The sequence below is a fragment of the Dermochelys coriacea genome, chromosome 17 (genome assembly GCF_009764565.3).
Source record: "Dermochelys coriacea isolate rDerCor1 chromosome 17, rDerCor1.pri.v4, whole genome shotgun sequence".
Taxonomy (NCBI): Eukaryota; Metazoa; Chordata; order Testudines; family Dermochelyidae; genus Dermochelys; species Dermochelys coriacea.
Window position 1 is genome coordinate 647,552 of NC_050084.1, and position 23,041 is coordinate 670,592.

Here is a 23,041-nt window from a genome sequence, read left to right on the forward strand (position 1 = left end):
CTTAGTGGTTTTGTTTTCGCATGGAAGTAGCTAAAGAACCAGAGTCACCTTCCCAACAGCTTCCCCTTTCCTAAGTAGATCTCCCCAACCAGACAGCAAGCTGCCTGCTGGCATCTCCCTCACTGACTGGCCTGCACTTTCTGTTGGGATTGGAGGGAGGGGGATCGACTCACTGACCACAGACTTCAGGGACACAAGAAACTTTTTCAAAGAAAGCAACTGGCTCAAACCTGCAATTACCAATAGACACCACACATGGTTTACAGACTCCAAGTCTAAGGGGAGACCAGCTAAGAATAATTCCCAGCCCTGTGACCCATGGAATGACATTTACTGGTCAAAAAGAGGGTATAATTACTCTACTGTGTAATTAACAAGTAAACCAGCAGGAATCCAGCTCTATTACCAGGGCCTTCAGAGAACATTTCAGATTGCTTTGCTCTCATAATTATTGCCTTAATTTAGAGATGCTGGTCCATGCCTTAGTTAGGTCTTGCCTTGGCTACTGCAACTTCCTCCTCCTTCATTCGCACCTTGCTGCATTCCATTCTATCCAAAATCCTGCAGCTAAAGTCATCTTCCTTCCACACCACTGCCTTCCAGCTCCCTTTGTGCAGAATGTACATGTTTTTTCCTCTTCAAAAGCCCTGAACAACTTGGTTCTTATTTCCTCCTACTCCTCTTCATTCTGGAGTTCCCACCTGCTTTTCTTCTCAAACTCCCATCTTCACGTTGTTCCAGGGGACAGTGGCTAGTTCCTGCTGCACTGTGTATAAGGCACAATTAACTTTTTATGTTCAACAAATGATCTGTTACATCAAAATTAATTCATGAGATTTTGCACAGTCTTTTGAGGCTCTTCGATGGAGGGGCGCTGTAGAAATGCAAAGTATTATTAAGATCCAGGCTCACGACCTCCCACCACAGGACAATGCTCTTGCTAACATTCATACATCTTGGTAATGACCCTTGAACCTATTCTGGTAAAGCAAAACTCTGTCATAGATTGTAAGGCCGGAAGGGATGACTGTGATCTTCTAGACTCAAATGTATGACACAGACCATAGGACTTCCTTGAATTAATTTCTGTTTGAACTAGAGAAGGTTTTTTAGAAAAAATCCCATCTTGATTTAAAAATTTCCAGTGATGGAGAATTTCCCATGTTCCTTAGTAAGCTGTTCCAATGGTCAATTATCCTTACTGTTAAATTTATAACTTACTTCCAGTCTGAATTTGTTGAGCTTCAACTTCCAGCCATTGGATCTTGCTATAACTTTTTCTGCTAGATTGAAGAGCCCTCTATTATAAAATTTCTGTTCCCTCATGTAGGTACAGGACCTCTTCCCTGAAAACAATTGCCCATAGGGTGAAGCCATCACTAAATTAATATTTCTTGAAAACTTTCATATTTGAAATGTTATTGAATTTCTTCACTTTAGCAAATCCATATGAATATCAAACATACAAAATGTCCATGACATAAAGTCTAATGCTGTTCAAAAAGAATATGCCCTATTTTAAATAAAATAAGCTCCTCAAACCAAAATAAAATGTCCACATGGAGGGTTTGGACTGGTTTAGCTAAGTTTGTTTAAATTTACAGCTTTAGTTAAACAGATACAACTCTCCACATAGAAAAGGACTAATTGACTTAGCTAAAACAAAATAGGTGTGTTCACACAGCCTTTGCATGGGTTAAAATCACACCTATAGTTAAACTGGTGCAACTTTCTTGTGTAGATAAGGCCTTAATAAGAATCAGCCCAAAGCCTTCCACAAAGTGCATTTTAGTACAAAACACATACATTAAAAAGAGGAAGTGGAGAAAAACATGGGAAATGTCAACTGCTAATCTCCAACAACTAGCGTCACTCAGCCTCAGGTGAACGCAGAAGGGGTCACGGGGACAAGCTTATTTCCACTGGTCTCGGCTTACAATACAAGTCCGGAAGTAGTTTCCGCATAAGGCCATAACTGTTCATCTTATTACTGCTCAGGAAGACTGTTTTTTCTTGCTTGGCCATGGTCAATGAAGCAGCACTGAGCCACAAGAAACCAGATGGGATGATTTGCTTTTCCAGCTCACAAAGATGCTGGTTTGCAGTTCATGGGGGTCTCCAGTCCCCCGCTTCCCATGAGCGGGGGCCTGTAGGCAGAGAGTGCATGTGTGAATAACACAGGGTTAGGCTTCTTGTTGCCTAGAGCGTAAGGTCTGCAGCGCAGCAGGGACAGATTCCAGGACAATCCCACATAGGGGGTTTGGCACAGCTGCCTTCGCTACACTTTCAGCATTTCCCTCTAGACAAGCTGCTTGAGGCAATGGTCGGACAGCCACAGTCCCATCCCATCTTTCTGTCACTGAGTACATTAGCAGTCTTGTTAATACTGACCCTGCATCTTGGCTAGAGCCACTCCTGGGTCCTTTCTCCTTAGTTGCTTTAAATCAGTATTTGGATCCTGCTGCTGGGTCGCGGTTCTTGCTACGTTCAGTGTTAAAGTTGCTGCTATATTAATGATGCTATGGCAGCTCCCACACAGCCATCACCAAGCATTTTATAACCCTCTGAGGTAGGGAAGGAATAGTCCCATTTTACAGACGGGGAAGCTGGGCACTGCGACGGGAGCTGACTTGCCCAAAGTCACACAAGGAGCTTGTGCAAAGCATAGAACAAAAGGCAGAGAACTTGGTTCTTAGTTTTGTGCTTTAACCACTGACTGTTTCTCAAATAATGGGATTTGCTTTGGGAGCTGGATCAAGTGAAGGGTTAAAGCAAGCACAATGCAGTGACAATCACAGGATCAAAAATGAGAGCAGACCACTTTAAGAGAGCCCTGGGAAGTGTAACCTGAAGCCTGCTAAAGGCTGGGCTTGGGGGCAGTCTGCTGGCAGGCAGCAAAGAAAGCAGATGTGGCTGTTATAAGCTCCATGCTGTCCAGACTCTCATCAAGGGTGGTAACATTGGACAGCACTGGCTGAGAGGAGTCCGAGGTAAGGAGCAATTCACCCTGCTTTCAGCCCTGTTGGCCCACAACTAGTAGCAATGGGAGTACCCAGAATTATGGGAAGGGTACAGGAATGAGCCCGGGGGTGGGGGTGGGAGCTCTCTTGCAGGGCCTGGGAGACAGGAGTGATGGTCCTTGCTGTGGTATGGCCTGTGGAGTGTAGAATTCCTCCTGGGGAATAGGAGTAGCTGAAAATGGGGGACTCTCACAGAGGGCCTGGGGCTCTCCAGATGTCATGGGGCTCCTCCTGAAGGGATTGAGGGCCGGAAATGTGCTTGGGAACAAGGGTCCCTCCTGGAGGCTCTGAGGATCAAGCATGGATGGGCAGGGGGTTATAATTCTGCATCAATTAGTGCTTGGGTTGCAGTTAGATATTTTTCTTTGCAATAGTAACTAAGTCTAGCAGAAAATTTAGTCAGACCCTCTTGGTGAGGTGCTTTGAGACACCCCCCCCCCCCAATAGAGAGAAACAGACCTCATGGGTGGGGTGGCTGAGATATCCCACACTCAAATATGCTTAAGGATAGTTAGAGACCTTCAGAACTCTCTAGCCTGGAGGAAATGCTGTTTTATTTTAGAGCTGCAGAGATCTAGGGATGGGACAATTCACGCTTTGAAAGTATCTTCTCAGCTTGTTTCCCAACCTGCTCTTTCTGAGTCTAACATCACACTGTGTGCTCTAGATCTTTTTCTTTCTTTTTAAACATAGCTATAGATTTTAAAGTCATGCTAGAAATCACCCCTGCTCTGCTCCAGCAAGGACTTTTTCTATCTGCAGTTTTGGCTGTGTGCATCATAACTGCAAAATAGAATCCAGAGTTCAGGCCCATTCAAGCTCAGCAGGGCTTTGTCAATTCTAAAATGGAAATCACTTCTTGGCAAAGCCGTAGAATATGAGGGTGTGGACAATCTTGGCAAAGATAAGATCTGGGAATGCACGCTCCATTTCTCATGCGTCCCCAGGAGCACAGAGTAGTTGGGGATGCAGAGTATTTGTAGAGATTTTTTTCAGAACAAGACCACACTTCATGGGAAAACCCACGTCTCACACCCTAGCCCAGAGCACACCTCTCGTATTATGCTAGTGGTAAAGCCAGGTGAAGAATCTGCTTGCAGAAGGCATCCCTCAGTAGCAATCCAGCCAGAACCTCTCTGCTCAGGTGTGCCGCAGGAGGCAGGCCTGCTCAGAAATCCCTACCATAAGGCTCACTCTCACAGGAATGAAAAGTCCCTGTTTCACATCCACCATCACGCCACCTAACATTACTTTGGTCAGTACAGCAGCTCTACTCAAAGCATATTTCTGCACTGGAAAGAAATCCAGAATACCGCTCTCCTGGGTGGGCGATGGTGTCTGAGCATAGATGCAGTTTTGTGAAATTGGACTGCATAGCCAGATTCATGTCTGCTCTAAACAGAAACAATGCTACAGAGGAATCTCTTTTGGCAGGGATGCTGTAGAGGCACATCGTGTTTCCTAAAGCAAATTATGCTATTATGGAGAGAGGGTCTGTGGGAGCTTTTTCTTATAGGGGAATCCTCTGCCTGAACAGGCTGGTCCCTGAATTGTAGTCGTTGTGGACACGTGGCTTTAAGAGTTTGTGTGGACACGTGGCTTTAAGAGTTTGCAATTCTACCAACAGCCATGTTTGCTTTAGAGCTGCATTTAATTTGAAACGCATGTGCAGGCTCCTACTCCTCTGGCTGCACTGGATCACAGGGGTTAGTTAAATACAAGTGCCCTTCCTTTAATTTTTTTGGAATGTATATAAACATAGCTTTCACCCAGCCCCTGTGGCATCTGACCTCAGGGACATGGCATCCCTGCAATAGCTCTAATTTACCCAGGATGAACGTTTGGGTAACACTACCCTTTGGGCCAGACACATCATTGTACAGAATCCTCCCATGCAGACACTGGAGAGGTTAACATTGGATTTTTGAAAAAGAACAGGATTACTGGCTCTAGGAGCTTGGTGGTTTTTTTCCTATCAGGAATCCTGAGTAAGCCCAGTCCTGTCCTTTACCTCCTCTCTGCTTTAGCCTTTACCCTATGGTATGCATTTAGGGTGAGGAAGAGTTCGTGGGACTCCCTTTGGAGCCCATCAATGTTGCTATTTAATCAGCTACTGAGTGAGAGTGATAGTAAGGTGCTCATGCAGACAGTAATCCTCCAAGGATAGGGCGACTCAGTGAGCAAGACTGAGGCTAGGAATTGAATTAAGGCTGGGCAGGGGGTGTATGTATGTTCAGGACAACAGCAGTAGCCCATTAACTATCTATCTTTTATTTCATCCAGTGTTAGTTGTTGCACTTGCTGCTTTTGTATGTATATTGACATTTTGAATGTTTGGGATGTAAAGCAGCAAGAAGAGTCTCTTGTGCACTGATCTGATCTAGTACCTTTCAGGGCCATGGAGTCTGGTGTCTTGTCTGAGAGCCAGTGTGATTTGCATCACGTCTCTACCTCTGCTTTTTGGCACAAGCACACCTGCCCATGTGTCCACAAATGTGCATGCCACAATCTCAAGAAGCTCAAAGCAGCTGGAGCTGAAGAAGCCAAAGGCAGAGGATTTGCAACTGGTCAGCTGTGCACACCGGATCCTGCTGCAGACAGAGATGCAAATGCAGTTCCTGCTAGGTGTAGTAGATAGAGCTACTGGAACAAATAAGTAGGCAGATTGACTAGGGCAAACAGCTCTATTGCGTTCTTCCCTTCTAGGTTCCATCATGCAGACTCTGTTTGTTCTTCTATGGCTAGGGCTCCTAGCCTCCCCCAGCAGATCTCAGGACTCGGCTACAGAGCAGGTGAGTATGATACAAAACATGACAAGGAGAGTGAGAAACCTGGAACATAAAACTTCCAAAATTAAAATTCTAAATGGGAATATTAAGCACCATCCTCCAGAGTTGCCAAGGACAACCTAGGATCATAATGGGCAACGAAATGGGAAAGGCAAGTTCTACTCTGCCTAGGTAAAAGCATGGTGGGATCTCTTGTAGGTACAGCAAGGAGGACTGGGTTCTATTCCCAGCTCTGCCTATGACATACTGTGTGATCTTCAGTTTTCCCAATAGTAAGACAAGGCCAGTACTTCCCCAGTTTACAGAGGAATGTCTGTAAAGCACTTTGAAGGTGAACGGTTCTCTGGCTATCATTACTGCTCCTGCCTTCTGATACATAGCAATTTTAAAGAAGTGTTTCTTGTGCCTGCAAGGACTCTGGTACCCCTGAAGGAGGCAACACAGAGGCTGCTGAGGAGGAAGATCCCTTCTACAAAAGCCCTGTAAACAAACTGGCAGCTGCAGTCTCCAACTTTGGCTATGACCTATATCGCCAGCAGTCGAGCAAGACTCCCACTGCCAATGTGTTACTGTCTCCCTTCAGTGTGGCTACCGCACTTTCTGGTATTTTACTAGGTGAGTCCCTCCTCCTCCTCACACATACTCGTGCATGGCTGGAGGGGGGCCTCATGCACCCTTATTTATGGTTGGCAGGTGCTGGAGAGCAAACAGAAGACCTGATTTCTCGTACTCTCTTCTACGACCTGCTTAACAAGGCTGAGGTCCACAACATCTACAAGGAGCTGCTGGCTAGCATCACTGCACCTGTAAAGGGCCTAAGAAGTGCCACTCGCATTATTGTGGAGAGAAGTAAAAACCTTTCTTCACCTGCCTATGTAAATCTTGTTTTTGTCCCTGAGCAGCAGTCAGTAGAGCAGAATGGATGGGTAACAGTCAGCCCATGGCTTAAGTTATGGGACACAGCTGTGCCTGGAGCCTGAGCAACTGCTTTTGCCCTGTGCTGATTGCACCATGCAGTAACAATGTTGGTGGTCCCTATATAGAGCTTGGAAAATGTTTATTAAAATCAAAAGTGTCAACAGGGCACTGGGCAACAGAGCTGCTGGCCCAGAAGGGACCCAAGAAGAAATTGCTTTGATAATTTCATCTCCTCTCTAAACCTTACTCCAGATGGCTCCTGGGAAGTAGGCGCAGCTAATGTATTTTCAGTTCCAGATACAGTTTGATTATATCTTTTGCTTTACAATAATGATCAGCCCCAGCCTGGAAGACAGATCACATAAGACTGTTTGACCCCTCAGTGTCAGTTAAAATGCCATGTTTCACTCTGCTCTAGACCATCTTGATAAGAATGCTAAAATCTCCCACTTCCCCCAGTCAGCCTGGGTGCTTGAGGAAGATCCAAGCTCCTCAATAAGCAGTAATCATATAAGGAGTGTAGGGACAGGGATAGAGTCAGACACCAAAGTAGTGGCAATTACAGGCGGGTTTTCGGTTCCTATCTCCCATCTTTACCCATTAGTTGAAGGTTTTTCCAGATGACAGCATAGGGTGTGGCTGTGAGACTTAGATAAATACATCAGTTCCCCACACAGCTTTATTCAGACTCTCTAGGTGTTTGCACATGCCTCTGTATCACAACAATGGGTATTTAGAAGACCTTGGCTTACACATCTGTAAGTATGTCAGGAAAGGGCATGGGTTGCTCACTGTCAGGCCTTCAGCTGTATGTCATTGCCTTGGGATTTCGTCTCTGATAGAGGGAGTAGGCTGCAGTAATGGTCTTTCTGCCCTCAGAACTGAGAATGAAAATTGGGTTTGTGAGCCAGCTGGCGAAGTCCTATGGCGCACGGCCCAAGTTGCTGACTGGCAATGCCCAATCAGACCTTCAAGACATCAACAACTGGGTACAACAGCAGACCAAGGGAAAGATTGTCAGATTCCTGAAGGAGATACCTACAGGCATCAGCATCTTCCTCATTGGGGCAGCTTATTTCAAAGGTAAGAGCTTACTCTTGTTCATCGCGGGGGAGAAACGGGGTGTCTTCTAGTTGCATGCCAGAAAACACAGGAGGGAAGGTCAATTTCTGGCTACAGCACATTGAAGAGGTAGGAGAAAGACAGAGTGACAGGAGGAAACTTCTTTGAACACATGGATATAGATTCTCTACTGTGAGTTTAATAAAGGAGGTGGGACAGATGTCTGATGATCATGTAAAGAACTTTCCCAGGGGAGGAGTCACTACTCACAGGAAGCTGAGTCTTGACCTGCTTGCAAAAAGAGGTCAGGGAAGGAGGAAAATGAAAGCCTGTAAGGATGAAAGACAGAATGTTCTGCCCAATGGAAGGAGATTCATCAAGAGTTCAGATGGGACTGTGCTTGCCACAGCACCCCTCTCCATGGACAGGAGATACTGGGTAGCCGTTTTAGGGAATCCAGAAATCAAGTATTTATATTACAAGAGAAGCTATTGGCCTAGACAGGATCAGGGCCACATTGTGCTGGATGCTCCCGGAACAGGGGTACAGACACAGTCCCTGGCCTGGAGAGTTAACAAGTCAAGACAATGAGCAACTACACAAAGGGTAGGTGGAGATTAGCAGTTCCACTTGTATTTGTGCATATAAAGTATAAAATAGTTATGCATTTATAATTACATAAATAAAATATCAGTTCTCTACAGCTGCTCCTTCACCCAACCAGCATATGTCAGATGACTTCGTGTCCAATCTGGTTAAACCTCAGAGGGGATGGAAGGGACTAGAGAGCCAACAGTAACAATAAGACAAAGTTGCAAGTATAGCTGATCCCAGTAACTGGCTTTCTCACCTCTATCAAGACCAATCCCCTAAAGAAGGGCTATTTCACGTATGAAACCACAAAACCATTCCACTGACTACAGACCCCGGCCTTAGGTTTTCCCATTATTCCTGAACGTTCCTGTTTTATTTTTAAAAATAGGACAGTGGGAGACCAAGTTTGACCCCACAAAGACTACGCTGCAGGACTTCCACCTGGATGAAGACAGATCTGCGAAGGTGCCCATGATGTCGGACCCCAAAGCCATACTGCGATATGGCTTCGACTCAGAACTCAACTGCAAGGTCAGGTGAAGGACTGAGCAAGAAAGAGATGGTAGTCCCTGTGCAAAATCACCTCGCCCAAGACTAGGGAAAGATCCATCTTCACTCACTAGCTCCCCCCCACTAGAGGGTGAGTTCTGCCCCTCCCACCAAACTCCTGTAACTCTTATGCTTACATTGTACACCAGGGCAGAGAGCTTTGGGTTTGCTCAGAGAACTCCACATTCCCATGATCATATGGCAAGCAACTACATCTTTAAATAGCACAAAGGTCTTTCCAGTCTGTACAGCCATCCCCAGCTGGGCAGGGAGGAAAGTGATAGGTTGCAACGAAGGGCAGGCTCTTGTAGAAGTTTCCCACTGACTCACTGCCTTTCAAGAAGTGGCAAGTTATTTGCTTTACAACGTGGTTCCTGCCTATTCCTAATGGAGCTCCACCCTCTGGTAAGGATCCTCCCTCTGATGGGGAGGGAAAGTGCTGCTTCTGGGAATTCATCAAGGCTGTTCCTGAAATAGCTGGAAAGGTTGCTAGTGAGTTAGACAGGGCTGACCCTGGGTCAGACTCCCAAAACTGGGGACTGTGCATAGCACAGCATCAGTATAGGGGTAGAAGTTCCAGCTGAGAATTCCACGGTGCCACACAGCAATACTGCAATTCAGTACAGATTCTCACAGAAGAGATTTTGCATTCCCTTTCACAGCAGGAGGGACAGGGTTTAGGGCAGAAGTCTGCATTGTGGAGGGGCAAGGGGGACTTGTGGTATAACAGATAAGCAGGGTGGGAAGGAAGAACCTGGTAGGTGGAGTGGCTGGCTGGCCCACCAAGGTTCAGAGACCACAGCTGGCACTGGGAGATTCTGCTGGTGTGTTTAGAGATAACTCCTTGTCTTTTTTTACTACCCTTCCAGATTGCCCAGCTACCTTTAACAGGCGGTGTCAGTGCTATGTTCTTCCTGCCACAGAAGGTGACCCAGAACATGACCCTGATTGAGGAGAGTCTCACCTCAGAGTTTGTCCGTGACATTGACAGGGAGCTGAAGACAGTTCACGCTGTGCTGAGCATACCCAGGCTGAAGCTGAGCTCTGAGGAGGCACTTAGAAGCACACTGCAGGAAATGAGTATGTACACAGCATGGCCCTCTGCAGGCTGCCAGGGCTCAGAGCAGCGAGCGGAGCTGCTCTGTTCCTTCAGCTTCCTGAGAACAAGCAGTCAATGGTCACAAAGTAGGTCCTGCTGTCATATATATGGACTTCATTGACAACTGCAGCCCATGCTTCCATCTCTCACATAGGCTTTGCCTGGGGGCCACTCCCACCATCCCCCAATGAGCTCAATGGATCCTATGAATAGGGTTGCCAATTTTGGTTGGGTGTATTCCTGGAGATTTCATCACATGACAATCTTTAATTCCTGGAAACTCCAGGCCAATCCTGGAGGATTGGCAACCCTACCTACGACTCCTCCCCTCTACAGCACTAGTAGTACTGCCCCAATCTGCAGCACTGTCTACTTATCCTCCCAGAAGGCCCCTTCTTCCTAGCTAATGGAATCTTCCTCCTTTCCCATAGGGCTCCAGTCGCTCTTCACATCACCTGTCTTCAGCAAGATTTCTCCCAAATCCACCAAGCTCTCTCATGTGCAACACAAAGCAGTCCTGGAACTAAATGAAGATGGGGCAAGATCCACACCAAATCTTGTAGCGACTGCTGCTCGCCTGACCTTCCCCCTTGACTACCATCTGGACAGACCTTTCCTATTTGTGCTGCGGGATGACATCACAGGAACCCTCCTCTTTATTGGCAAAATCCTGGATCCCAGGAGCACTTAGCTCCATGGACAGCAGCCTGCAATGTTAGAGTCCTCCAGAAAGGCTGGGGTAACTGGGAAGGATGCTGGGTCCCTGCTCTGCTACACAGATTTTAACTTGCAAATCTTGTGCCTACATGCTGCAATAAAAGAGCTTTTGCCATGAACATCTCAAAGCGTCGCAATGTTCTCCCTTATAACACAGGCCCTGGTTCAGTTTGCATTGGGTCCCCATACCAGTTTCCCAGAGTTCCTCCAACATCACCATATGTCCCCTCTGGTGAGCCCCACTGTTTTGGCCCAAGTTCAATTGCATCCCCTTCATCTTGTGGCTCTACATTTCTTGGCCTGCTGCCTGCCTCATTCCAGCCCTGTGTGTCTCATGTTTGCAGGAATAGGTGTGCTGAATGGCAGGCAAGCACTTCACAGTTTTCGAAAGCAAACAATAGTGGTGGGCATGAGGGGGATGCGTGCATAGGACCAACATTTAACTCTCCAGGGAAGAACCACAACTTCAGAAAAAACGCATAATGGGCTCTCAAAAGCATGTTAAGAAATTCTATAGCAACATTCATTTCTATGGGACAGCCCTTCTGTCAGTACCACAGTGGTGTCCTCTCCCATGTCAGCAGTGATCAGCTTCATTCCATGGCCCTCCCTAGGGACATTTCAGAGCTCACCCAGCTTGTAGCCAGGCCTTGTTTGCATGGCTGCCCTGCCACATGGCAGCTTCCTTTGTTAGTCACTCAACTCTGTGAAGGAGGCTTCTGGGCAGCTCCAGCAGACAGGCTCTCATCTCCTGCAGTTCCTGGACCTGGGCATTCTGAGGGCCACAGTGCACAGACAAAACCGTCTCTGCTCTTTGAATTGTGCACAGAGCTTCAGACACTGCAAACCTGAAGTACAGAGAGAAGAAGTGAGAGAAAGATTTAGGGGACAATCTTCCCACAGCACATTTGATGAAGTCATTCATTCAGCACCCTTCATCCTTTCCTCCATTTCCCCCTAAGCCAGGACAGCTCAGGCACCTCTTCCTTCTTTCACTGAGACAGAAATTCCCTGATCACAGGGGTAGGACTCACCCTCCACATCCCATCACTATCAGGTAAATGCCCTGATTTAGCTAGGGGAACTCAAAGTGCTTCACCCTTGGAAAAACAGCCATATTATCTTATTGCCACTCTTGCCAAGATGGGAGACAGTTAAACCAGAAATACTGATAAAAAAGGGGTCTACAAAAAAAGTAATGGGATCTGCTGGCCAATGGGTTAGAAGAGAAAGCGTCTGGGGCGCTGTCACTTTAAAATGAAGTGTCAGCAGCACTGTAGTACTGGGGCCTGAACACTCCATGGTACCTGGGATGCCAGATAAGCAGTAACAGGAAAGGGGATGATAGGACAGGAGTGGGACAGAGGAATGGGTAGGAAGGATGCCAAAAGGAACACAAGATGGTTGTGCAGCCCCTAGCCAACTGAAGGAAACTTTCATTTGATCCAAATACTTTGCAGCCTCCACCTCATCCTGGATAAAGGGCAGATGTTTCCCCTTTGCCAGAACATCCAGGAGTCCTGGAAGACATCTTGCAAAGGGACTAATGATGCCAAGGACTTCCTGCCACATCCTCATCTCAGAGACACAAGGTACATGGACTAAAGCAGGGAAGAGATGTAGACTGAAGGGTGAGATTGTGGGAATGGGGCTCTTTACCCATTAAAGAGGATCTGCGCCAGTTTGAAGAGTTCATGACCTGTTTCCACACTGGACGGTCCATGGCGAGCTTCCACAATTTGAATGCTGCGCTGCAGGTGCCTCGCTGCTTCCTGCCACTTTCCTGGCCAAAAAGAGAATGGATTATTATAGCTCCCTTTCTATAGTCACTGCCATGGAAGGAACTCAAAGGACTTTACAACTTTAGTGAACTAAAGACTCACAGAGGGGTGTTATCCTTATTGTACAGAGTGGGAAACTGAGGCACCCAAGGTCACACAGACAGTCCCTGTTGGCCGGGAATAGAGACTGTGGTTAAAACTAGATTCCTAAGAAGATTCCGCTATGTCAGTTTAGTGCAATAAGAGAAGGGAGGTGAGAAAGGGAAGAGACCAAACAGGGAATCTCCTTCTACTGACATTAGAATTAATAGGCCAGCCATAAGAAAATGACCTCAGAGGGAACAGGAAGACATCGTACCAAGCGTGGCATAACCCTGTGCCAGGTGATCCTCAATCTCGCCTACCAGCATGTGCTCTGCAGACAGGAAGTTCTCAGCATCCATCTGGCACCTCATCAGCAGCTCAACAGCCTGATCTGCAAATCCAGGGAATAAAAGCACTTTTTCACAAGACATGAACCCATTTCAGGTGCCAGTTGCCAGCTAGCCATGGTTTATGAAGTGAGATTGGGTCCATCTATTCCCACCCCCCAGCCTTGAGCAGTTAGCCCTGGACTTTATATGTTGTTCTTGCAGGATTATCTAGGGTCACTATTTCTATTTCAGTCTGAAGCCTGTCTAACCTAATGCAGAGTCACCGGGGGCAGGGGGACCTTCTGGAACATAGGGTCTGGGCCCGAACCTTTAACATTTCCCTGCATTCCCTCATATTCCAGTGGGGCAAACGTGAGATTTAGCCTCCTAGTCTGATCAGCAGCATAAGCAGCCTACCACTTGTGCTCCATTCCAGCTTCATATCAGCAGTACCTAAATGCTTGGGCAAAATTGCCATCTGGTGGCTGGGACCAGGATCTTGCTATAAAGATTACTTGTGTAATGAACTGAACAACGTCCAGGACAGATGGCTGGCTCTCTTACTGGGCTGGTTGTCTTGGAGAAGTCCCAGTGCTGTTTTAACTTGCAGCTGAAGGTCCCATAACTGGTGTAGGAGGTAATCCCTGCCAACCAATAGTGTACAAGCACCACTGGAACAACGAAGCACATCTTCCCCCTGTAGAAGTCATAGAATCATAGGGACCTCAAGAGGTATTCAAATCTAATCCCCTGCACTCAAGGCAGGACTAAATTATCTAGACCAAGCCACCTTTAAAATAATTTTTGCACACAGAAAGCATAGAGTTGTGTATCACAGGACTATTGCACTGTTTTCCAGCCACACTTTAAAACAAAGGGGCCTGTCTGTGTGCTGGTGTTATATCTTCAGATCTCTGGAAGAAAGCTGAAGGAGTAGCCCTGGCAATGGTGCCAGCCTGATCCCACTTAGATAAGGCCATAATAGGGCATGAGCCACCCAATTAATCTGCACAGAAAATATACACTTTCTCTTCCCTCTTTCTTGAGGGCTCATGGCTCAACAGCTGTTTTAGAAGTAAAAACAACATGGCTGTGCAGGGTATTTTACAAAAACAGATGAAACAGAGTCTCTACTCTAAGAGCTTACAATCTGAAGACAAGACCAGAATAACAGGAAAAGAGACCACCACGAGGCTGGTGGAGGATTAGGGCAAAGATCATATGATTTTGTGGTTGCTCGAGAGAGTAATGCACACATCCTATTAGGACCCTAGTAGGACTGTTTTTAGTTTATAAACCTTCCTTGAGAAGTGAGCTTTGTAAAGGGATTACTGAGAGCAAGGGCACAAGGCAGACACATTAAGGGATTTCCAAACATCTGGAAGACTGTGGGGGTGGGGAGAAAACAGTATTTGAGTGGGACTCCTTGACTGTGGCAACCTTTCCCTCTGGACAGGCTGGAGAAATACAAGTCTTCCATAAGGGTTGCTTGAGAATAATGAGACCATCCCTCACTTCTGTCTAGTCCCAAGAGCAGGGGCCCTGGACTCAGATCCCCACTTGCCCCTCACAGTACAATGCCAGAGTGCAGAGAACATTTAGTTTTACTAACATTTCAAAAGTTACACAATTGTGATTATGAAACAGTTACCTGCATTGAAGCATGGCAGCTGGAACAGCAGAATATATCCCTTGTGGCTACTATGCCTGTGACATCAGACCCCAACTCATCCAGGCAGGCCTGGCATCGACACTCAAAGAAATACTGACAAAGGAGCCGTTGCCGCCTCTCAGCAGCCCTCATTCTGCATCGATGAGGCCCTACAAAGGGATGATAATGAGTCAAAGAGATAATACATTAAGAAAGCAGGGAAATTTGGTACCTAACTACAGACTAAAATCCACCCTGCCATGGATTGAGAGGGAATATATAATCTGTAAAAAAAACCTGAAGAGTACTTGTGGCACCTTAGAGACTAACAAATGTATTTGGGTATAAGCTTTCGTGGGCTAAAACCCACTTCATCGGATGCGTGCAGTGGAAAATACAGTAGGAAGATATATATACACAGAGCACATGAAAAAATGGGTGTTGCCATACCAACTGTAACGAGACCAATCAATTAAGGTGGGTTATTATCAGCAGGAGAAAAAAAAAATTTTTGTTGTGATAATCAGGATTTTTTTTTCTCCTGCTGATAATAGCCCACCTTAATTGATTGGTCTCGTTACAGATGGTATGGCAACACCCATTTTTTCATGTGCTCTGTGTATATATATCTTCCTACTGTATTTTCCACTGCACGCATCCGCTGAAGTGGGTTTTAGCCCACGAAAGCTTATACCCAAATACATTTGTTAGTCTTTAAGGTGCCACAAGTACTCCTCGTTTTTTTTTGCTGATACAGACTAACACAGCTACCACTCTGAAACCTTTTTAATCTGTGGCTTCATTACATTTTGGATTTCCCACCCAGATCTGACACCTTGCAGTGAAATCAATGGGATTGAAGAAGGGGTTGGTGTGGCCCAGTGCCTCTACATCAGGGCTATAAGCTGTGGGTCCCACATCTTGAGATGCAACTAGAGAGTGACTAAAAGAAAAGGAGTACTTGTGGCACCTTAGAGACTAACAAATTTATTAGAGCATAAGCTTTCGTGAGCTACAGCTCACTTCATCGGATGCATTTACATGAAGTGAGCTGTAGCTCACGAAAGCTTATGCTCTAATAAATTTGTTAGTCTCTAAGGTGCCACAAGTACTCCTTTTCTTTTTGCGAATACAGACTAACACGGCTGCTACTCTGAAACCTAGAGAGTGACTGTAAGAGATAAACAGCAGGAGTAGGAGGTCTCATGCTGATGTCATTGATGCCGGGTTGTGCACACACATGCATGTGTGGATAGAACAGAGAAACTCCAAACACATGTTTGGAAATGTTACCCTTGTGGCCATGATACTGCAGGGACTGCAGAGGTGAAAGGTCACTTGTGTACCCTATGTATCCCTGAAAGGGACTGCAACTTACCATAGCAATGGAAAATCTCTTGCCCTCTTGGGATTGGCTGCGATGCCCTGACTGTGACAGCAGTCCCACTGAAAGTCACACTAGTATTAGGGTCACAGGAATGGTTCAGGAGACTTGTGACAGGGAAGAGGGCTGTGGCCAGGCACACCTGCTCACTATCTGCAACAATGCTGTCTCCGGACTCTAAAGACCACACAACATAAAAAGGGCCAAGTACATCATGAAATCAGACCTAGTAACCTACTTTGCTCATATTCCGGGCACTGAATCTAATCACAGCAAAACATCAGCAGCAAAAAAAAGTTTTTGGTGTCTTAATGTGATAATAAAAGAATAATTACTAAACAAATTTGAAAGCTGCCATGATCACAGTCTGACCATGTGGAGATGGTTTTGGGTAATCAGCTCCCCATTTGAATCCACAGGGAAAGCAAAGAGTTTCTAGACTGCTGAAGGTAAATTCTATTCTTCTACACTGCTATTATAATACAAATACTAAGTTTAAATATTTGGTTTAACTGCTGTTTAACTGAAATATTTTTAAAAACAGAACTTAAAATTATAAATTTAGAAATCTTTGCATCCAATCATTTCTCCCTGCATCCAAATGAAGAATAGATTCCCTAAGGTCTATTCTATAATGTCATTATACTTGACATTATAAAAAGATAAAAATAATCTAATTCTGCTAATAGGTGTGTCTATTTTTAAGCATTTCCCTCCCAATTTTTATCAATTTAAATTTTCATGTCTGCAAAATTATGGGTAATAAGCAATTTTTTCGATTTATATTGATTTAAATTTTTACAGCTATGAGAAATTATGGGGGGAGTCAGACAATCATTAAATGGCAGTAGACACTGAGATTCAAAAAGTTAAAGCTTTATAGCTGTTAAAACACAAACTGTCAACATCCCATGTGAAAATATACAAAGTAAATATCCTTAAATCAAACTCAAATCAAAATAGTTCTCAAGCAGCATTTTTCTTACTTTCCCTATTTGTAAATTTTGATTGAAGTATTTTTTGTTTGTACATGTATGGTGAAATTGATGTTTACTGATATTTGCTGAAAAAAAATCTAATCCTTCCAAGCCTAGTTATCTATCAAACTAGGGAAACGTGGTCTAGATGAAACCATCATAAGCTGGGTGAAAAATTGGCTGAAAGACTGCACTCAGAGTAGTTATCAGTGGTTCACTGTCAAACTGGGAGGGCGTATCCAATGGGATTCTGCAGGGGTCAGTCCTGGATTCGGTACTATTCAATATTTTCATTAATGCCTTGGATAACAGAATGGAGAGTATGCTTATAAAATTTGCAGATGACAACAACCTGGGAGTGGTTGCAAGTACTTTAGAAGACAGGATTACAATTCAAAACAACCTTGACAAATCGGAGAATTGGTCTGAATTCAACAAGATGAAATTTAATAAAGATAAGTGCAAAGTACTACACTTAGGAAAGAAAAATCAAATGCACAACTACAAAATGGGAAATAACTGGCTAGTTGGTAGTACTGTTGAACAGGATCTGGGAGTTATAATGGATCACAAATTGAATGAGTCCATAATGTGATGCAGCTGTGAAAAAGGCTAGTATCTTTCTAGGGTATATATACAGGAGCATTATGTATAAGATGCAGGAGGTAACTGTCCCACTTTATTGGCACTGGTTAGGCCTCAGCTGGAGTACAGTGTCCATTTCTAGGTACCACAGTTTAGGAAAGATGTGGATAAATTGGAGTGTGTCAGAGGAGAGCAATAAAAATGACAAATCAGATTTTCTAAACCTTTTAGAAGGAAAGGTTAAAAAAATGGTCATTTAGTCTTGAGAAAAGAAGACTGGCGGGGGTGGTGGGGTGGGGTGTTGAAAACAGTCTTCACATATGTTAAGGGCTGTTATAAAGAGGATGGTGATCAATTGTTCTCCATAAAGTAGGACAAGGAATAAAGGGCTTAATCTGCAGTCCTGGAGATTTAGGTTAGATATCAGGAAAAAACTTTTCACTTATAATGATAGTTAAGCTCTGGTATGGACTTCCAAGGGAGATGGTGGTATGTCCATCATTGCAAGTTTTTAAAAACAGGTTGGACAAACATCTGGCAGGGATGATCTAAATTTATTTGGTCCTGTTGCAGCACAGGGGGCTGGACTTGATGATTTCTTGAGGTCACTTCTAGCCCTACATTTGTATGATTCTATGCTGGGCATACCACTAGGAAAGAATAAGGAAGTTTCCATTGTAAAAGAGATTATGAGGTTTTAGGGAGATAAGATACTTACACAAAGTTTACCCGAGTGCAGTGTGATCTCTTTAAGAGTGCTCATCCATTTACTATATCCCTCCCAAAGGGCAATCCAACAAGGACAAGAGAGAAGAGTACAATTTCTCACTGACCTGACTCCCGGATTGCAGTCACTGCTTGAGCATTACATTGCAGCTGCAACATATGCCTCAGCATTGCTTCTCCCAGAATCTTCAGCTCCGGAGACAATTCAGCAGACATCTTCACATGTGCTCTCAGTTTGGACTGGCTCTCACATGACTCCTGACTCAAAATGGTCAGATCTGTGTCTAGCAGTTTCTTGCATATGGCTACTATGCTCAGACTGCAAAGGAACTTGTGTTCAGGGCTGTGCTTTTCAGCATGGGTCAAAAGGTTGAAGACAGCTTGGTAAGAACCCTGGTACTGTCCATCATCCTCACAACCAGGAATCAAAGACTTTGCTTTCTCAGAGAGACCCTCCATGCCAGCTGTGGAATCTAGTGTCTCATCCAGACTCTTACCTCTGGCTTCAGTCTTGTAAAGTTCCTTGTCGTCTCCATGAAACTGCTTCACTAAGCTGCTAACCTCTGCAAATCCAGCCACTAGAACAGTCCTTAAGGCAACATGGGAGAAGACCCCTAGTGTGAGCAGCAGTGCCCCTAATGGACACTCTGTACTGTGATAGTGCTCCCATGCCAGCTGTGCACACTTCTTGCTGCAGTACTTGGCATAACTACACCCCCCACAGGGCACTGAAGCCAAGAGCTGCTTAAAGCAGCGATGACAGTGGAGATCCCCATTAGTGATCCTAGTATCCCATGTTGTTTCAGGACTGTCCTGGAGCAACAGGCTCTTCCCTGGGCTGAGCACACTTACAAAGGCCTCCTCTTTCACCAAGTTCTCCCCTGGCAGAATATCTTTGGTGGCAACCAGATGACGCCCTTTGCAGGAGTTAAAGTTCAGGTTCACAGATGAAGATGCACTTGAAATTTTACCATTTTCTTCCCAGAATTCCAAGTCCTTTTGAGTTTTGCCGAGTGCTTCCGGCACCGATAGTGGGCTACTCTCCTTCTCATGTGCTTTCACTTTAAGTTGACTGACCTTTCTTAGCAAAATCTGGCGTGTGGTACTACTCAGACTCTGATCCATAGCTATTTTACTCTCCACCTTGCTGATGACCCCTGCTGCCTCCTGCAATCTTCCCAGAAGAAGCAGACACTCAGTTTTCCGCAGCAAGATCTTAGGCTGCAATCTGTCTGGATAGCCCTGGGCTTGAGCCCTGTCAATGTCTTCCAGACAATCCTGGAAGCGAATACAAGAGGTGTTTTAAATGACTTTGAAAAATGCCTGAAAGATTTTTACTCTTCTGCCTCATTCGAGGTTGGGCATATTTCATTTATTTAGAACTGCATTAACTAAGTTTCTGGTCCATGACTGAACAGGGGTCACAGTAAAGTGTTATACAGTGCTGCCACTTTAAAAGTGAGACCATCCCACAGAGAGAAAGAGTGAAGAGACTCCGCAGGAATTCAGAAAGGCACCTGCAGCTTGAAGCAGTTTTAAAACCATATGGGACCACAGCCTCTTGTTCTGGTATTTAAACTTTGTTCTTTATTCATCTTAATTTGGATTTAAATAAACACAAGAACACCTATCCCAGGTCTAGTGTACAGGGTTTGGATAATATAGCTTGAATTAGTTAGTAAGCCCTCTACTGGCTTTCCCTCTCTTCTAGGTTTTAAAAGCTACTGGAATGCAGAGCAGCAATATATAAATGTAGCTAGGCATTGCATGTTGTATACAGTTAGTAAATACGGTGATATAGACTTCACTGTGCCAGTGTGGTTTCTTCTTATTATGTTTGCTATATAAAGAGCAAAGGACACAACACCAAGTCCTAGGCACCCTTATCATCCACTAAAACTATACCATAAAACCATTACAAAAACAGCAGCAAGAACACATTACAAAACAGATTAATATCATCCACTGCTCAGATTCCAAAAGAGAAACCCTACTCTAGCCATCCCCAAATGACGTCTTAGGCTATTTTGGACCAAGAGCACACAATGCTGAGCAATGGTCTCCCACTGAGGTATGACCTTTTTCAATTTAGTGACACTTCATTTTAACATCTTCAACTAGCCCGATTGCTGCTGTCTTTTGGGAAACATATAGGGGGATTATGCAGTGCTGGGACTTTCAGAAATACACAGCATGCCACTTTTTTGAAGTTGTGGCACAGCATATAAAACACAGTTGAATAGCTGCAAAACTTCACTGCCATTACCGGATTCTTTATACCCAGTTTTCAAAATGAATAGCTGCTGGTTTGTCCTTGATTCTGTCAAATCTAGTACTTACCTCAAACTGACCCAAGTGAAAGAGGGCTGCAGAGCGATTGGCATAACACAATGACATTTCTGGGCTGTTGTGGGACACCGCCTGCAAAGACCAAAAAAAGTAGTTGCCACATTGAGAAAGAGGGATTGGTACATGTTCTATGGGCATCTTGTTTTCTGGGACATGAAATGTGTGTGTTCAGGGCTGGGAAAGGGAGAGTAGTGGGGTAAAGAGTCAATTCAACCTGTTATGTGCCAACCACTGGACTAGTGTACTAGAGATTTTCATGCCCAATCTGTCATTATCCTATCTTGCTTATCTTGACCTCTTCCATCTTTATTCCACACCATAACATGGTTAGGAGGGCTTGTGAGATTCTTGGATATATAAACAGGGGAATACAGAGGAGCAGGGAGGAAGTATTATTTCTGTAGATTACATTAGTGAAGCCATTATGGGAATATTATTCCTGATTTTGATGCCTACTCTTCAAAGAGAGATGTTGATAAATTGGAGAGGATTCAGAAAATGGAAAAATTATTACTCAAGCTCTGAAAATCCTGCCTTACAGCAAAAGACTTAAGAAGCTCAACCTATTTAGTTACTATATAGTTAAAAGATGATTCAATCCAGTCTATAAATACTTGCACAAGAACACTTCATTATGCCTTTTTCTGTTAGATTAAATTCGGACTTGAAACACATTGCAAAATTTTAACAGAGAGATCAACCAACCACTGGAACAATTTGCCTAAGGACATGGTGGATTTTCCATCACTTGAAATCTTTAAATCAAGATTGGATGTCTTTTTAAAGACACACTATAGCTTAAATCACAAAGAATGTATTTGATGTAGGAATTACTGGATGAAGTTCCACGGCCTGTGTTCTGTATGAGGTCAGATTAGATGATTAGAAAGGCCCTTTCTGGCTTTAAAAATCTATCAATCATAATAATTTGCCCTTCTCTAGAGTCTTCCATCCAAGGATCACAATGCACTGTACAAAAGCCTATAAATTAAGCCTCAACACCCTTGTGAGGAAGATGTTTTTATTTTACATATATAGAAACTAGAGAACACAGAGATCATAGATCCAATCCTGAATGTTGCAGAGCATTCTCAGCTCCTGTGAAAAATCACTGGGAGTTGAGACTGCTAGCACCTTTCCAGACTGAGCAAAGAGCAATAAGTGACTTGCCGAAGCCCATAGCAGAGATAGGAATAACAAGTGGTCAGGTTATAGCCGTTAGTAGAGAAGACTGATTGGCTACATACAGGGTACACGCAGAACAAAACTTCTCATGACCGTTCTACCCAAGGGTGCCCCAGAACACTATTTCCTTGCTCATCTTACACAACTGCATTAGACATCGGTTACAATATTCACAAACACCTCAGCAATTCCTTTGGAGTTCCAGTAAAGTTATCCCCACATCAAACCCTCCTACAGGGAGACGAACCTGAGGCTGAAGTGCCCTCAAAGCAACCGATGGAATGCGTCCCATGAAGTGAGCTGTAGCTCACGAAAGCTTTTGCTCATATAAATTTATTAGTCTCTAAGGTGCCCTAAGTCCTCCTTTTCTTTTTGCAAATACAGACTAACACGGCTGCTGCTCTGAAACCTGTCAAAGCAACCATGTTTCCATCAGTGTGAACAACTCTGAATCTTTACCTTGGAATAGAGTATCCGTGCAGCTGTGTACTCCTTTTTCTGAAATCTCTTGTTCCCCTCCTCCTTGTAGAAAAGTGCAGCTCTCGGATCCTTTCCCACCCAGTTAGTGACGGCCAGTCTGTGCAAAAATTCTTCGTCTGCGGGTCTGTGGGGAGTTAGGAAGCTCGGCGTCACAGGCCTGGCTACCAGACAGGTAATACCGAGGGGCAGGCAGGCAGCTACTCACTGGAAGAGGGGCAAGCAGAGGAGGAAGGTGTCCCCAAGCGGCACTGCCAGAGAGAGCTTCTCCTGCAGACAGGGCTCCAGCGAGGCCCACTTCCGACGAGCGTGCGCCTCCCACTTCTCCACAGGCAGAGCCATGGCCCGCAGGCGGGACAGAGCCACCCTGCGAATTGGCAGCAGCGGGGTCAGGACCAGCGGGGCCGTGACAGACCCCGCGCTGGAGGGCGGGCGAGGGAGCGTGTCACGGCCCCACCGGGGGCAACCGGGACACGGCGCCTGACGCTCACGCAGCCCAGGAGACGGGTCCGCCCGCAGCGAGCGCCTGACACGGGGCCGGGCAGCGCACGGACCCCTCACGCGCCTGGAGACACGGGCCGCTGAGCTCCCCGCCCCCCGTTCCCAACCCCGAGAAGACCACACGGCCCTGCCTGCTCACCCCCGCCGGCAGGGCTCTCTCAGTCTCGCTCCGCAGCCGTGGGACTCGAACTCAGCCACGCAGGGCCAATGGCGGCGCCCACAGACAACCGGCCAGGGCATCATTTCCGCCGTACAGAGCCCGCC

General features: G+C 45.3%; 2 protein-coding genes across 12 annotated transcripts; one reads left to right on the forward strand and one right to left on the reverse strand.

Annotated features, from left to right (window-relative positions):
* Positions 1 to 1,772: 1,772 nt before the first annotated feature.
* On the reverse strand, positions 1,773 to 23,040 carry SMYD4 (SET and MYND domain containing 4). Of its 11 annotated transcripts, XR_006276135.1 has the most exons (13): positions 22,917 to 23,020; positions 22,485 to 22,643; positions 22,259 to 22,403; positions 20,606 to 20,686; positions 18,373 to 19,543; positions 15,972 to 16,154; positions 14,594 to 14,763; positions 13,507 to 13,639; positions 12,888 to 13,004; positions 12,408 to 12,531; positions 11,381 to 11,596; positions 9,897 to 10,089; positions 3,395 to 5,851 (listed from the first exon to the last, which is right to left on the reverse strand). XR_006276135.1 is itself a non-coding variant. In XM_043499164.1 (11 exons), the coding sequence occupies exons 1-11, from the start codon at positions 23,018 to 23,020 to the stop codon at positions 11,493 to 11,495; spliced, it is 2,451 nt and encodes an 816-aa protein (XP_043355099.1). In that variant the 3' UTR covers positions 11,234 to 11,492. The 11 variants fall into 11 exon arrangements, 6 of the variants coding, with proteins under 6 accessions (XP_043355099.1, XP_038232184.1, XP_038232186.1 ...); XR_006276134.1 differs by lacking the exon at positions 9,897 to 10,089; XR_006276136.1 differs by lacking the exon at positions 3,395 to 5,851 and having other exon boundaries at positions 9,953 to 10,089; positions 12,448 to 12,531.
* On the forward strand, positions 2,857 to 10,871 carry SERPINF1 (serpin family F member 1). Its single transcript, XM_038376268.2, has 8 exons — positions 2,857 to 2,990; positions 5,727 to 5,812; positions 6,223 to 6,424; positions 6,503 to 6,658; positions 7,607 to 7,810; positions 8,772 to 8,914; positions 9,802 to 10,012; positions 10,463 to 10,871. The coding sequence occupies exons 2-8, from the start codon at positions 5,735 to 5,737 to the stop codon at positions 10,720 to 10,722; spliced, it is 1,254 nt and encodes a 417-aa protein (XP_038232196.1). The 5' UTR covers positions 2,857 to 2,990; positions 5,727 to 5,734; the 3' UTR covers positions 10,723 to 10,871.
* Position 23,041: the final 1 nt, after the last annotated feature.